The sequence below is a fragment of the Pelobates fuscus genome, chromosome 8, assembly GCF_036172605.1.
Source record: "Pelobates fuscus isolate aPelFus1 chromosome 8, aPelFus1.pri, whole genome shotgun sequence".
NCBI lineage: Eukaryota > Metazoa > Chordata > Amphibia > Anura > Pelobatidae > Pelobates > Pelobates fuscus.
In genome coordinates this window covers 137,879,242-137,895,145 of record NC_086324.1, presented here as the reverse complement: position 1 = coordinate 137,895,145, position 15,904 = coordinate 137,879,242, and the positions used below count along the sequence as shown (strand labels likewise).

The window sequence follows — 15,904 nt, the reverse complement described above, 5'->3', positions numbered from 1 at the left end:
TTTTATCTTACGTGATACTTTTAGGTTCGGGTTAGCAGTGTAGAGTTAATGATTACTGGTAGGTTGCTGTAGAGAATTAGTTTCCTTAATACACTCTCAGTTAGGCTTGGAAAATATGTCCGGTGTGTTTTATCATTACGATGTGGTGTTTTTTTTGGTGCTTTTTAAAGGAACACATAGTCAGTGGAAAAGTGACATGTGTGTATTAAAAATTGTTGCAACCCACACTCTCATAGACGCATGTAGATTATGTACATTATTTTGGTTTTTCACCACATTTGATTGAAAGCTAACTGTATTGATCTGGAATACGTTCCATAAAATAAATACTTGTTTCAAAAATCGTTGTAGATTGACATATTGTGCTGTAAGTTCTTTATAGGCTTTATGTTTTTAATTTTTTATGTTCAATGTCTCCTGCCATTTGTGATCTTTTCAAGCTAATTCTCATTAACAGAGTGACGATTAATGGTCTTACAACTAGTTATGATATTGATAGAAAGTAGGAAAATATAGAAAATAAATTGGTTGGGAGAAAGTTGATAAACATTGATTTGCCCTGTGCATGGTAAAATAAAGCAACAATTTTATCTTTTTCTGGGAGTCAATTACGCAAAGGTAGCAAGGAGCCTTTTGTCAATAATCTTTCAATGTTAAAAGAACAGAATTCTGACAAATTTTACGGTTTCCCACCAGGTTTGGTTTAGAAGAGGGGTGAACTCTCACAACCCATGTGGCACAAGCTGGATTGAGATGGTGGGAGAAATGGCCATGCTATCTGTGGGATTAAATGACCAGGTAAAATATTTTTTTTTCTGTTATTTATGAAGCAACAGACAGATCGGCATCACTGGATACGTTTATTGGATGATAAAACATTCCATTATAAATACATCAGCTCAGCCATTGAGGGACCAGTGTGAGCCATTGACAGCCACTAGAGGCGCTTCCGAGCTTCTCACTGTGAAAATCACAGTGAGAAGACGCCAGCGTCCATAGGAAAGCATTGTGAATGCTTTCCTATGGACTGGCTGAATGCACGCACGGCTCGTTCCGCGCATGCGCATTCAACAGAGGAGTAGGAGAGTCCCCCGCCTGGCGCTGGAGAAAGAGGTAAGTGTAACCCCTTCCACCCCCTAGAGCCTGGCGGGAGGGGGGCCCTGAGGTTGGGGGCACCCTCAGGGCACTATAATGGTCCTTTAAAGGATGCATAGATTTTTTTATGGTGAATTTGGCCTTGTTCAACACAATGAATTACAAGTTTCAAGAGAAATAGAATATTTAAATGAAATGAATTGTATATCTGTGTGTAAACCTCTGTGTGTACATAAAATCCAATACTAGGTTACGGTAAGTCTCAGGATACCATAGGCAGGAGGTTTTTATGTATGCAGATGACATGATTTTTTTTACTTTCAAAAGATTTGTGCCCCACTCCACAATTTAAAAACAAAATTAAATTCTACAACCATGGCTAGTTGTCTGACTTCAACACATGGCAAATCAGAAGTGCTGAATATATCTGTCACCAGTCACCACACAAGTGGCAGAAGACAAGTGTATTCAGCTTGTCTACATGATTGTAATTCCACCCCCCTTGGATTTCTAGCTTGGCATAATATTTCTAGACAAATTATATAAAGTTACCCAGAGCTTTTTCCACTTCCTTTAATTAGGACACTCTCTGAAATCGAAATGCCTGAGACTCAGGACTGCTTTCTCTTCAGAGCAGGGAGCGTGGAATTAACTTAATTCTTTAAATATAACAGGGCAACACGTTTGCTCATTTCATGAGAATGGGAAAGCACAAACCTATGACCCTGGGGTTTGACACTTCATGTGCTTGTTTACGTTTCTGTCATAGCTTAAACCTGCACACCAAAGTCAGTGCCAAATGCCCTCACCACCATTTTCACATAACTTGGACTTTAACAATGCTATCCATCCAAACATCCTACGAGTTTGTAACGCAGTAGTCAATATTTGCAACAGATCTGCAAACAGACAGGATTAAGGGATTTTCAATATTTACTAATGTCCTGACACAGATCTGACTTATATAGATACGCCCAAATTCCCAATTTATTTTGTAATTCTTTCAAGGAGAATTGTTGTTTGTTGAGTTTTGGAAACCAGGTAGCGTATTAAAAGTTAGTTATGATTTCTGAATTATTATAATTCCTTTTTTTTTCACATTTTTTAAATTTTTTTTTTTTTTATTGAACAACTAGCTGTTCTAGCAGAGCCAGAGCATATAATGTAAAATAATTTTAATTCAGTGATACCATATGTCTGGGCCTCGTGAGGATGTGTACACATGTCCAGGACTTTGGAGGAAGTGCCGGAGCACAGCATTTCTCAGAAGATGTCTAGACGTCATTGAGTGATGGTGTTGTCTTGGCTACAGGAGAAGTGCTACGGAGATAAGGGTGTTTTATACTTCCCTCCTCTGTACTTCTCAATCTGGTAAACACTTCCATCGATGTGGAATGTGCAACCGTCATCTTTAGAGAGATGGTTGTTCTTTTATAAGTCCTAAACATAATATTTTACTAGACTTGACAACTCTTCAATTATAATAGGAGAAAATAATCAAAAATATGTTTTGCTGCAGCCAAACAAGATGATGTTCTTATTCAAGACTTGTGGCTGAAAGTTTCGCTTTGATACAGTTATTATCTGAAGAAGTTCTGGGGAGTTGGATGGCTTGCATAATGTATTTCTATATTCTATTACTTTACCGGTTTTGTAATGTTTGTATTGACAAAATGTTATAAAGATAAAACAAAAATGGTTGTTGCTGTTTACAACAGTTGGTTGAATGTTATACTCCATAATAAAAGGGATACTATATGCATAAAAACAACTTTAGCTTAATTAAGCAGTTTTGGTGTATAGATCACACCCCTGCAGTCTCACTGCTCAATTCTCTACCATTTAGAAGTTAAATCACTTTTGTTTCTGTTTATTCAGCTTTAGTCACGCCTCCCCAGGCTGTGACTCACACAGCCAACATGAAATAAATGGTTTAATTTTCAATCAGATGTTACCTTGCTTTAGAAGTTTCTCTCTTGCTCTGTAAATAGAAATGAAATAAAAATTGTTTTGGGACCTATAGTGTCCCTTTAAATGTAATAATACTAAATAAAAAATAATGCATACCTTTAATTTTTTGAGTCTAGTATAACTGTACCTTTTGTAACAGCATATCATTAGGAGTGCAAATGTGTATTTCCAAAGATATAGTGCATTAGTCACCGTTTAGTTAATCGGCCTCTGCCTGCAGACAGAGAAAAGATATTTTACGTACCTTTTCTCCCTCACATCATTGGTCTCTGGAGTTCTGCTCCGCCTCGTTGGTTGACTTTATTGAGATCGATTGTTCTCAGCCCATTTAGTGCTTTTCCATAGTAAAGCTTTGGGAGACTAGTGTACATGCGCGGCAAAACACTATTTTGCGGACACTCCTCTAGTTGCTTTCATACTGACAGCACCTAGAGGCAGGTTAACACAGAAATTAAAACATTACCATTCCTGCAGAACGGCAATGTTTTTAGCTGGAGGGTTAAAATGAAGGGACATGGCACCAAAACCACTTCATTGAAACAAAGTGGTCTGCATGCCTATAGAGTCCCGTTTGAAGAAGAAAACTGTTTTCCCTTATATATTACTTTATATTTAGCTAAAAAACATGAGTGCATTGGGAATAATTTTTTTTTTATCTCCTCTGTATTTTGGCCTGTGCAGGTCTGGGGTATAGGATATGAGGACCGAGCAGTTTATTTTCGTCAGGGTGTGACCCCAAATGAACTTAGTGGAAAAACATGGAAAGCAATTGTGGTACCCATTAAAAATGAAAGGTCAAACTCTGGAAGCGCTTCCAGTCTTCTCAGGTAATTATGAACTTTGTTATCAATCACATTAACCAGAGGGCTACACGTAACCGCTTGCCCTTCAGTTAGTCCCCACGCAGATCTCAAACAAGTTTTTGCTAACATATGTAAAGCCTCTTTCATATCACACTGATCCCACCCACAAGGGCGATTTAGATGTGAAATGCTGTTAAGTACCCCCTGCACTAGAGATACAGCAACCCCAGGTAATCATTTCAGTCATTGTCTAAATCAGTCAAGTATTTTGTGCATCACATCAATTTAAAAGTGAAATAAATTGGTGAAGCTAAGTATTAGATTTCAAGATAAGATACTTTTTTAGAGAAGAGCCAAGACTGGATAATTACTAGGCCCCCCTCCCCTCCATGGAATTATAAAAGTAATTTAACAAATCGGATTACTATTACATAGTCATTTATGACTGGGGGGAAAAGTATTTTTGCATCAAATTTGACAAATCTGTTTCTGCTGCTAATTTAATGATGCAATGTTTAGCTTTGGACTTCAGGGTCTCCTGATAGCAGTGAGTAAGCATATCCTAAATGAGGTACTCAGTCTGACCACAGGCGCTCCATTACAGTAAATATACTTTTCTTTGCTGAAGACTGAATTTCTTTCAGTATAATTGGATGGTCTCTTGTCCTTTGGGAAGTACAGTTAACGAAAAGGTTACCCGGGCTGAAAAGAACAAAAATTGAATGATCGTTGAACACCCAATATACAGTAGATCTTCTAAAATAACTTTATTTAACTATACATTCATTAGACATTAACCCCCGGCCTAGAAACATGTAAATGTGTATTTACAAGTCAGGCCAGGGTAGGTACTTGTATTGACCATTATAATGTATCACCTCCTGGTAGTATACTAAGATGACAATATATCCTTATAGCTTAAGCTGCAGAGCAATGAATTGCTGTATCAATGCAGGTCATGTCTCCTAGTAACTGCCAGAAATACTAAGATGGGAAGTTTATCCCCCATGCTATCCTCACAGCTTGCATATGGGGTGCAAGGCCAGAAAACCCTTTATGTATGTACACAATATTACAATATTCCCTCTGAGACACTTTTTATAAAAATATAAATAAATTGTAACCTCTTTTTTTTTTTTTTCTTCAAAACAAAAACCATTCATCTTGTTTAATTTTTTTATACTGTCTCAGCACTTTGTCAGTTCAATATTATCCTTCTTTAAAACCATTGTTCATAGCCGTTTTAAGATGGAGTCTATTTTCATCATATGAGTTAATACTATCTTTGTGCATAATTAGTTGCCATAATAATAATAATAATAATAATAATGTGGTTAAGTATATCCCAAATGCATAACATTTTACTTATCTATATCATTATTAATATTATTATTATTATTATTGGTATTTATATAGCGCCAACTAATTCCACAGCGCTTTACAATATTACTTGTATTATTATTTTGTAACTACCCCTTGTCTGCCCCAGTCGCCTTCTATAAAAAAATTTTATTGCTTACACTTAAAAACACAGATTTAAAAAAGAAATGTAAGATGGAAGCAATAATCTGTGCATCACTGAGCACAAAAGCAATTACAATTATTTATATAGCTCCAATAAATTCTGCAGTGCTGTACAATATGTAAACAAGACAAACAATTCTAAAAAACACGTTTCACAAATGGGAGCAGTAGGTGAAGACCGCCCAGCTCAAATGTGCTTACAATCCTAAAAAAGCAATAATGTTTAGAGCAGAGGTGGACAAAAGGCAGATCCTCATATGTTTTAGAGCTGCAAATTACCATAATGCTTTGCCACTCTAAGAGCTGGCAAAACGTCAAGCCAGCTCCTAGATAGAACATCTGTGAGTCTACCTTTTGCTCAGCCCTGGTTCAGAGTTTAGCCCAGAGCTTCAAAGTCCTGAACCTAGTAACACTCATAGTAACTTGTTGGTGAAGTGTAGAAGTGCGTCGCAGAGCTCAGTTGAAATCTAAATATAATATTGACTTTTTATTTCTTTGTATTTTAGTGCAGGTTGTTTTTTTGGTGATGAAGTGAAGGAACAATCCGATTCGCCATTCCAGTCTGACATAGACAGTTCCTCAGAGTCTGAACATCCATTCATGAGAGATGTCTCCAGTGCGTCTTCATCAGTAAACGTTCTAGTGGGCGAGAACTCAGAGACTGAGACTGACAAACCAAATGTAACACTGGGCCTCCCAGAACAAGCCATACCCAGCCCTGAGCAGGCTTCTTCTGATCCAAAAACATCCTCCATAAACACACAGAAAAAAGGACCACATTGGAGTAGTATCGACTTGGTAGAGGCTGTTAATCCATTTCAAGCATCTGATGAAATACCACACCTCCCTCTACTTGGCCGTTTCACTGAAGGAGCAGAAGAAGCATTTGGGAGCGATGCATATGCTTTGTGGTCCTGGGTGTCTGGCAATGGCTGTCTTGTTGACTCATTTAGCCCCCTGAAATGGTTCACTCGACAGACAGGTATATTTTAACAAAAAAAAAACGTGAAGCCTGTATTGAACGCAATTAACATAGCAAGAATCATATTTTTAAAGGGACTCTCCAAAAAATGCAGTGGCTGTATGTACACAGTCAACTCGAACTGGCTTGGACTAGCTCTGTATCTGTTTAAGCAGCATTTTTATTAATGTGTATCTGCTAAATGGGACTGCTGCCAGAGCTGAGTTACCTTGTGATCCACTCCTGGGCCTGATAATTAGAAAACTAAGATTGTCTGAGAGATTACAGCCTCTTACTACTTTGGGCACAGCTCCTGCGGATTTGCAGCAGGCACGGACACTTTGAAGACAAGTATTTATTTAATAGACATATAATGCATTAAAAATCTTGGTCAGCTCCAGCTTAGAGGATTACTTTAAGTGGGCTCCTATGTGTTTGCTGAACAGTATATGCTTTTAGATGTAAAATTTAAAAGGGAACTACACTAATCAGCCATAACATTAAAACCACCGACAGGTGAAGTGAATAAGATTGATCACATCATTACAGTGGCACTTGTCAATGGGTTGAATATATTAGGCAGCAAGTGTACCTGCAGACATGCCAGAGTACCCATTATGACCCCTGTCCACCAATAAAAAAAGCCTTCAATTTGGACATGAACATTAAAACTGGACCATGGAGTAATGGAACAAGGTGGCCTGGTCTGATGAATTACGTTTTCTTTTAGATCAGGTGGATGGTCAGGTGCATATGCGTTGTTTACCTGGGGAAGAGATGGCAGCAAGGTGCACTATGGGAAGAAGGCAGGCTGGCGGAGGCAGTGTTATGCTCTGGCAATGTTTTGCTGGGAAACCTTGGGTCCTGGCATTAATGTGGGGGTTACATAGCACCTACCTAGAGATTATTGAAGGTTACGTACACCACTTCATGGCAATGGTTTTCCCTGGCAGGGGCCACTTTCAGCAGGATAATGCACACTGCAAAAAGGGTTCAGGAATGGTTTGAGAAACATGACAAAGAGTTCAAGGTGTTGCCTTGGCCTCTGAATTGTCCGGATCTTAATCCAATTGAGCATCTGTGGGATGTGCTAGTACAGCAAATCTGAGGCTCCACCTCACAACTTGCAGGATCTGCTACTTATATCTTGGTGCCAGATACCAAAGGACAAATTTAAAGGTTTTGTGGACAGGGCCATCTTTAATGTGGGGCAAAAGTGGCAGTTACTCTAGGCCAGTGATGGCGAACCTATGGCACGCGTGCCACAGGTGGCACGCCGTGCCCTCTCTGTGGGCACGCGGCCACAGGTCCGCCATCACTGCAGAGTAGGCACCTGCCTGCCCGAAACGGCAGGCGCCTACTCTGCTTCCGTGTCGGGAGGCAGGGGGAGGGATCTGTGATGCTGATCCCCTGTCCTCCCGCGCGATGCTGTGTGGAGCGTTGCCGAGCGTTACCATGGCAACGCTCCACACAGCATCGCGCGGGAGGACAGGGGAGCTGCTTCACAGATCCCTCCCCCTGCCTCCCGACACGGAAGCACTGCCTGCCACCACCGGACCACCAGGGATGTCTGTGTCCCCCCCCCCCCACTTCATTAAAGGTAAGAAGGAGGGAGGGGGGGAATACTGACACACAGCACCCCTACCCCCCCAGAAGTACCCTTACCCCCCCCAGCACCACCCCTACCCTCCCACAGCACCCCCTACCACTCCAGCAGTACTCCTACTCCCCCACAACAGTACCCCTACCCCCCACAACAGTACCCCTACCCCCCCTACCACCCCAGCAGTACCCCTACCACCCCACAACAGTACCCCTACCCCCCCCAGCACCCCTACCATCCCCCCAGCACCCCCCCAGCACCCCTACCATCCCCCCAGCACCCCTACCATCCCCCCAGCACCCCAACCACCCCCAGCAGTACCCCTACCACCCCCAGAAGTACCCCTACCACCATCAGCAGTACCCCTACCACCATCAGCAGTACCCCTACCACCCCCAGCAGTACCCCTACCACCCCCAGCAGTACCCCTACCCCCCACACACAGTACCCCTACCCCCCACACACAGTACCCCTACCCCCCACACACAGTATCCCTACCCCCCACAGCAGTACCCATACCCCACCAGCAGTATCCCTACCCCCCACACAGTACCCCTACCACCCCCAGCAGTACCCCTACCCCCCCACAGCACCCCTCTCACACACACATACAGCACCCCTACCCCACGCACAGCACCCCCCTCACACACACACACAGCACCCCCCTCACACACACACAGCACCCCCCAAACACACACACACACACAGCACCCCCCAAACACACACACACACACACAGCACCCCCCAAACACACACACACAGCACCCCCCCAAACACACACACAGCACCCCCCCAAACACACACACAGCACCCCCCCAAACACACACAACACCCCCCCAAACACACACACAGCACCCCCTCACACACACAGCACCCCCTCACACACACACACAGCACCCCTCATACACACACACACACAGCACCCCTCATACACACACATACAACACCCCCACACACGCACCCCCACACACACACACACGCACCCCCCCCACACACACACACACGCACCCCCCCCCCCCCCACACACACACGCACCCCCCCACACACACACACGCAATTGCCGTGTTGGCACTTTAAGGAAAAAAAAGTTGGCATGTATTGCGGTTTGGGCACTCTGGCTCAAAAAGGTTCGCCATCACTGCTCTAGGCCCTATTACTCCTGGGGGCCCAAAGCAGCTGCCCCATGGGCCCCCTGCCCTCAACTATTTTTTTTTTTTTTTTTCTCCCCATGTGGGTCCATTGGTGCTGGTGGTGTGGCTGCACCGGGGGCCCGCACACTAGGGAGGCACATTGGGGGGCCTGTGCACTTAGGGCAAACAGGTTGAGCATTTGACAGCAGGGTTTCCCCCTTCTAATCAGCTGTATTGTAGGGGTGCACCACATGCACTACATTTACACAAATATACTCCATACAAAAACATGCTTACATTCAAACACACAAATACGGCTCAGTGCTAAACACAACCCTGCAAGCATGGGAAAATGATAGAGCCCCAGCTGTCAAAGCATTTTTGATGTGGCATGACAGATCTACATTTTGGCCACCGTAGCGGACCACTGGTAACCCGACTGGCTACCTCCGCTTTTACCTTCCTTCAACCACTCTGGATCCATCAGCACGAGTAAATACCCATTCCCCCAGTAACCAGACGAAACATAGTCCTGGGAGTCAAGCTGAACTGAACTGTTTAATGGGACATGGTACAGCCAATTCATCCACAGACCCCCAGCAGGGGGTCTCCATACAATTACACAAAACTTTCACCAATGGGAATACAGAACAGGTCACAGAGAAAGAACTACAGAGCAACAAAGTGATTCCTTGTGCCAATACACCCTGACAACAAAAGGTTATCTCGGTTGGACCCCCTGTCCCTTCAGAGCAATCTCTGGTTACATCAACACAGCCCTTTGCTGTAGTAGCTAGAATTGCTGGCTCCCACAGCAGGTGGTCACTCACCAGTGCAGCATTTAACTTACATGATATTAGGCAGGCAGTTTTAATGTTGTGTCTAATCAGTATGTATTGCATTGTAAATATTGTAAGTTAATTTCAGCAGAACATATCTAAACAGCATATATTCTACCAAAGTAATTTGGCAGCCTTAAATTAACCTCCTGACTATATCGAAAGAACCTACCAGTGGTTCTTGCCGAAGTGCCCATTTTTGTTACAAACTCTCTATATACGTGTGTTCATTATATTCTTTTTTTTTCTCACTTTTCTGCTCTTCATGTAGGTTTGCTAGCATCAATGCAATCAATGTCTTTATCCATTACTCCGGCTCACACAGCAGTCTGGCGGAAACAGATATATGAACAACTCAGCGAACGGTCCAGACGTGAGCTTGAAAGCTTCCGGCACTATGAACAAGCTGTAGAGCAGGTACAAGGAAAAATCATGTCCAGATTTTTTCTTAAAAATGTTACCAAAGTTGTAAGTGCACATTGAACATTTGGAATTTCCTGCAAGGTATTTGAGTTAAATCTGCGTTATCGCCATTGTTTCTGGTTGTTTACAGACTAAAAGAAAAAACATAATGTCTAACAACTAGTAATTAGAAGCTGCCAAAAGTTTTATTGCTTCAATTTACTAAAGCCTGCTTTTTTAGAAATCCGTTTTGAAGTTGACTCTGTGTGTGTGTGTGTGTGTGTGTCAGTTCTGCTTTAACAAAAGATTGATATAACATGATTGGGACACAGTAATTCAGTTGCAAAATTGTAACATTGATTTAAACAACACAAAATCGGTTACTTGTTGGTCACAACAAATCTTTGTTAGTTTATTTATTCCTTAAAGGAACACGCAAGCACCAACACCACTATAGCCTGCAGTAGTGTTTATGGTACCAAGAGTGCCCTGGCACCATTCCTCGGTAAGTAGTCAAACTGTTTTACTTTCTGGTCCACAGCCCTAGCTTTCGCTCTTCTCTTTTAGGAGAATCTATCCATCAATCATCCATGCAGGACTGAGTTCATTGGTTCGGAGTGCCAGCTAAGCTCTCTCAGCCAATGAGCATGGTTCTGGATCGGCCAGACTTAACTATGCAGTGACCAAATGCAGAGAGGGAGAGCAGGACCATACTAAAACTGTTTGACTGCTTTCCATGGGATGGTATGAGGGCACGTCTGCCACCATAACCACTACAGTGGACTGCAGTTGTTATGGTATATTGGGGGTGAACTCCAACACCAATTTACTAAGTGGAGTGCTAAAAATTAATTCTAGTTTGAGTATAAATTGGTAGCATCATCAACATGGGGGGGAGAGGAAAAAAACCCGAATGGTGTAGTATAAAACCACAATTAAGTTGTATATATAAAAATAGACACACTCACAAAAATAGAGCCACAATGAGACTGGCTCGGATCACATGTCTTGGTGTATTATGGTCACACATTCCCTCTTCTTTTTATATATTTCTCTTGGAAAACTCGAAAATAAAACACATATACAATTCCCTAGTGTCATTTGTACATAAAATATTGTAGAATAAGTTTGATGAAACCTGCTTACCTTAGAAAGAGCCAATTGGACCTGGCTCTTGGATAAAAGGCTGTTAACCCACTAAAGGGGAGGTAACCCTTCTTTATGAGGTAAATGGAAGCACCACTTGCCAGTAGGACTTGAAAAATCCAGTAAGATGAATTTATTAATACCAAATAAAACAAAACAAAAATTAAATACTTAAAATGTCCATACAGAATAAAAGGAATACATTAACAAAGGAATTAAAAATATTTATAAAATTCATAAAAAGTGATATAACTCAAAATCACTATTAAGACCATAAGGTAAAAGAGAGTTTAAATTGAAAATCCAACTCATTACCGCTTTGACCATTGCATTAATTAGATCCTCTCCTCTCCAATTAATTTATATTTTTTGTACCTAGGAATGTGAGTTGAGTTTTGATTTTAGTATGTTTTACTTTAAAGTGTTGTGACAGACTATTTTTCTCGAACCTATTTCGAGACGTGATCATGTAAATCACCCTTTTTGTTTAACACGTGATTAATTGTTTTAATGGGAACGGTGTCTTTATCATCTCGTGGGTGTTAAAATTCCTTAATATATCTATATTTATTTTTGGTATTAGTACATGCACTGCATGTGCCACATCCATAGAATCCCGCTTTTCCCCCAAATAAACTCTTCGATGTGGATTGCGGTCTTAGATGACTCTGTACTAAATTGCTTTTTAAGTTAGGAACTCTTCTATAGATGATGTTAGGTTTGTCTGGGAGTATGTAATTTAAAATTTCGTCCCTCTTTAAAATGGACCAATATCTGTTAAAAATCTTCCTTATGTCATGACTTCTGCAGTTAAAATCGCAATGCTAAAATAAGGTTGATTATCCTTTATTTGATAATGTCGTTGTTAAGGGACAAATAATTGATCTGGGGGGCGTGGCCTGGCAGCGGAACGGAATGGCCGCATAAATCTCGAGCTCCTCCGACCAAGCCCGAAAACAGCCTACTATCCGCCGCCTCACCCCGTTATGGGAAAACACTCTAAACCAGGGAGTACCCCCAGACCCTCGGGGACCCGCCAAGCTCAGATGCATGCCTCCATGCGGCAGTTCCTGACCGCGACACCGGACCCGACCTCCCGGGCGGACTCGGAGGCCTACTCACAGTCTGAAGCCTCTACTCCCACCTCGCAATCCCCAGAGAGAGGAGACCGCATGGCAGCCCCACCACCGGACTGGCTAAGCCTCCTGAAAGAATTACCCACCCGGGCAGACCTGGCGACCGCCAACACGGCCCTTCAGGCATCCATCAGGGCAGACCTTCAACTAATGAGGGAAGACATACAAGGTATGGCGGACCGCATGGCCCAAATAGAGGCAGACCATGATAAACTGACAGAAGCACAAACCTCCCAGACAAAGACCCAAGCTATACAATTGACCCAAATGCAGGCCATGGCACGACATATAGAGGACCTAGACAATAGGGGCCGCAGAAATAATATACGGATAAGGGGCCTACAAGAAGGGGAAGAGACCCCCGCGCAGCTAACGGGCCTGCTCACGACTATATTTAATGGCCTCCTGGACCGCCCTGAAGGGACCCCTATAACATTTGTTAGGGCACATAGGGCGCTTAGACCCAGAGGCCCACCAGAGGCCCCGCCAAGAGATGTGATCTGCTGCCTGGAAGTCTTTGCCCTGAAAGAAGAGATCCTGCACGAGGCCCGCAACCGAAAGGAAGTCACACACAACGGACAACAGCTTCAATTGTTTCCAGACCTCTGCCCTGCCACCTTGGGATATCGCAGAGCTCTGAAACCGCTGACCAGAGCCCTGGCCAACCAGAACGTCAGGTACAGATGGACATTCCCGACAGGCCTTATTGCCAGTACTACCGGCGGCCCTCGACAGATCCGTACTGCACAAGATCTGAAAGATCTCACAGACGAACTCCATCTGCCCCCGCTACAGATGAACTGGCCGGACCCACTCGACTACTATAACGGCCCTCCGCCACCACCACGGGGGCAGCCACAATCACAGCGCCGACAGAGGACCCGGACGGAAACTGCGAGACCGGCCGGAGCAATCCACTAGCCGCGTCAAGAGACCACGAAGACGAAGAGGGGCCGGCGGAACACGTAACTATAACCGCATCCAACTAGGCCCTTGGCCACACAAACACACAGACAATACATAGGGACACTGTTCTTTGTGTTTTTTGCTGCATTACTGGGGGGGGGGGGGGGGGGAACGGGCAGGGGACTTGATATGCACTCTTCTTGAAGTGGGACTACCGGGGCCTGGACTGACCAATGGGACACCTTGGCTGTTTGGGGAGGGGGATTTGGAGGGTGGACATGGAAGGGAGTGATGGTTTCCCCCCCCCCCCCCCCTGAATTCGTAAACCAGAGAGGCCACCTCCATTACCTGAGCTACTGGGCCCCATTTCCCTATTCCTGCTTTTGCCCTCCCCCCCCCCCCCCCCCAGGGCCCCCACTACCCGGACCCATACCACGGTATACCTAGGGGATCCCCACCCGAACCCCTAGACCAAAACCGCACAGTTTCCAGACCCCTGGGCCAGAGTGGGGACGTGCGATGAGGGACATTCGAAATACACAGACTATCCGAGACCGCCATGGCCACGCAGACTAGGCCGGTCACCCTAGTAGTAACGGGATATCCGAGGGAGGGGTCTCCCACATGATACTGACCGCTGAGGCTGGCAAGACAATCTCCTAGAGGGGCGAGGAAGGAGGACATAGGACGGACAAAGGTTTCCCACACATAGTCCTCTGGAAGGACACACTCAAATACCACCTAGACTTCCGACCCCCAGACTGAGACCGACCAGTGGGGAAAGGGAAGAGATAAGCCACGCTCCCATCGGACAGGGGTGTACAGTTCACGGCAGGGGGACCCGACTGGACCGACTGGTTCGGCCGAGTCGGCTCCCACCTAGCCCACACCTTTACCTTAGTAGGTTGTATAGTTAGTTAAACAGTTAATTGTTCACGGTTTTATTTTGTTGCCTTTGTGAGTGCGCAGCTCTCGTCCCGGGGACCCGAGAGGGAGAGGGGCAGCTACAGGCTAACGCTGGTAGCGTACCCTTCCCGTCACCCACGCCCCCTCATTCCCAACCACACCGACCCACCCCTTCCCACGTACAGACAATCCGGAGACGACATGACCTCGCACTCATATACCACTCACAAGAGAGCGGAGATTAACCTCCTATCCATAAACGCAAAAGGCCTGAATGTGCCGGAAAAGCGCTCCACAGCGCTCCGACACTTTCACAGCCAAAGGGCACAGGTTGTCCTAATCCAGGAGACACATTTTAAGGAGGGTCAAGCCCCTAAACTCACAGACCATAGATACACACAATGTTTCCTCAGTAACAACCCGGAAGGGAAAACTAAAGGCACGGCGATTCTGATACACAAATCCCTACATTTCGACCCCACCGACGTCCTCAGTGACACACAGGGGCGCTACGTCTGTGTCAAGGGAATGGTGGCAGACCGACCCTACACGTTCGTATGCCTCTACGCCCCCAACAGACGCCAACACCGTTTCTTAGGCTCCGTGACCAGAACTATAACAAACTTCGCCACGGGTTGTCTGGTTATAGGGGGAGACTTAAACGTAGCCCTGAACCCACACCTCGACACATCAACAGGCACCTCCTCAATACCCCGACACATACTGAAGGACATTGACAAAACCCTACACGTCCACCGACTAGTAGACTGCTGGAGAGCGACTCATCCAGGCGACCGTGACTACAGTTTCTACTCGACCCCTAATGGTACGTACTCAAGAATAGATTACTTTTTAATACCACACTACTATCTGACAGAAATCCGACGATCCGCAATAGGCACGGCTACCTGGTCGGACCATGCCCCAATCCAACTGACACTGACATCCCCGCTATTCAGACCCACATGCAATAACTGGAGACTAAACGACTACCTCCTAAACGACCCAATAGCCCAGACAGAAGCTAAAACACGACTGACACAATACTTCACAGAGAACGACACCCCTGACACCACTCCCTTCTGCCTGTGGGAAGCCCACAAATGCGTGATGAGGGGACATTTTATAGCTAAAGGTGCTGCCCTCAAACGAGCAAAAACCGCCAGACTCACCACCCTACTGAATGACATTCGCAAGTTAGAGGACACCCACAAGCAATCCCACCTTCCATCAGACGGGGCGCAACTGACAGCCCTACGCAGGGAACTTTCCTCCCTCCTCAACACCAATTACCATAGAGCATACATTCACTCCAAGGCGTTCTTCCATACTAACGCCAACAAATGCGGAGCCCTCCTTGCCCGCATGATTGCCAAGAAGAGATCGACAGCATACATCCCCAAAATCAGGGACAAACAGGGTCACCTCCAGAACATGCCACGAGACATGGCCGACACCATACGGACCTATTACGCAGACTTA

General features: G+C 44.7%; 1 protein-coding gene across 1 annotated transcript in view; it reads left to right on the top strand.

The window, feature by feature from the left end:
* TECPR1 (tectonin beta-propeller repeat containing 1) overlaps nucleotides 1–15,904 on the top strand; it is an 80,085-nt gene that overhangs the window by 21,282 nt on the left and 42,899 nt on the right. Inside the window, exons 8-11 of the mRNA XM_063430343.1 lie at nucleotides 697–798; nucleotides 3,748–3,893; nucleotides 5,900–6,375; nucleotides 10,198–10,343. Coding sequence (XP_063286413.1) covers nucleotides 697–798; nucleotides 3,748–3,893; nucleotides 5,900–6,375; nucleotides 10,198–10,343 — 870 coding nt within the window. The remainder of the gene's footprint in view (nucleotides 1–696; nucleotides 799–3,747; nucleotides 3,894–5,899; nucleotides 6,376–10,197; nucleotides 10,344–15,904) is intronic.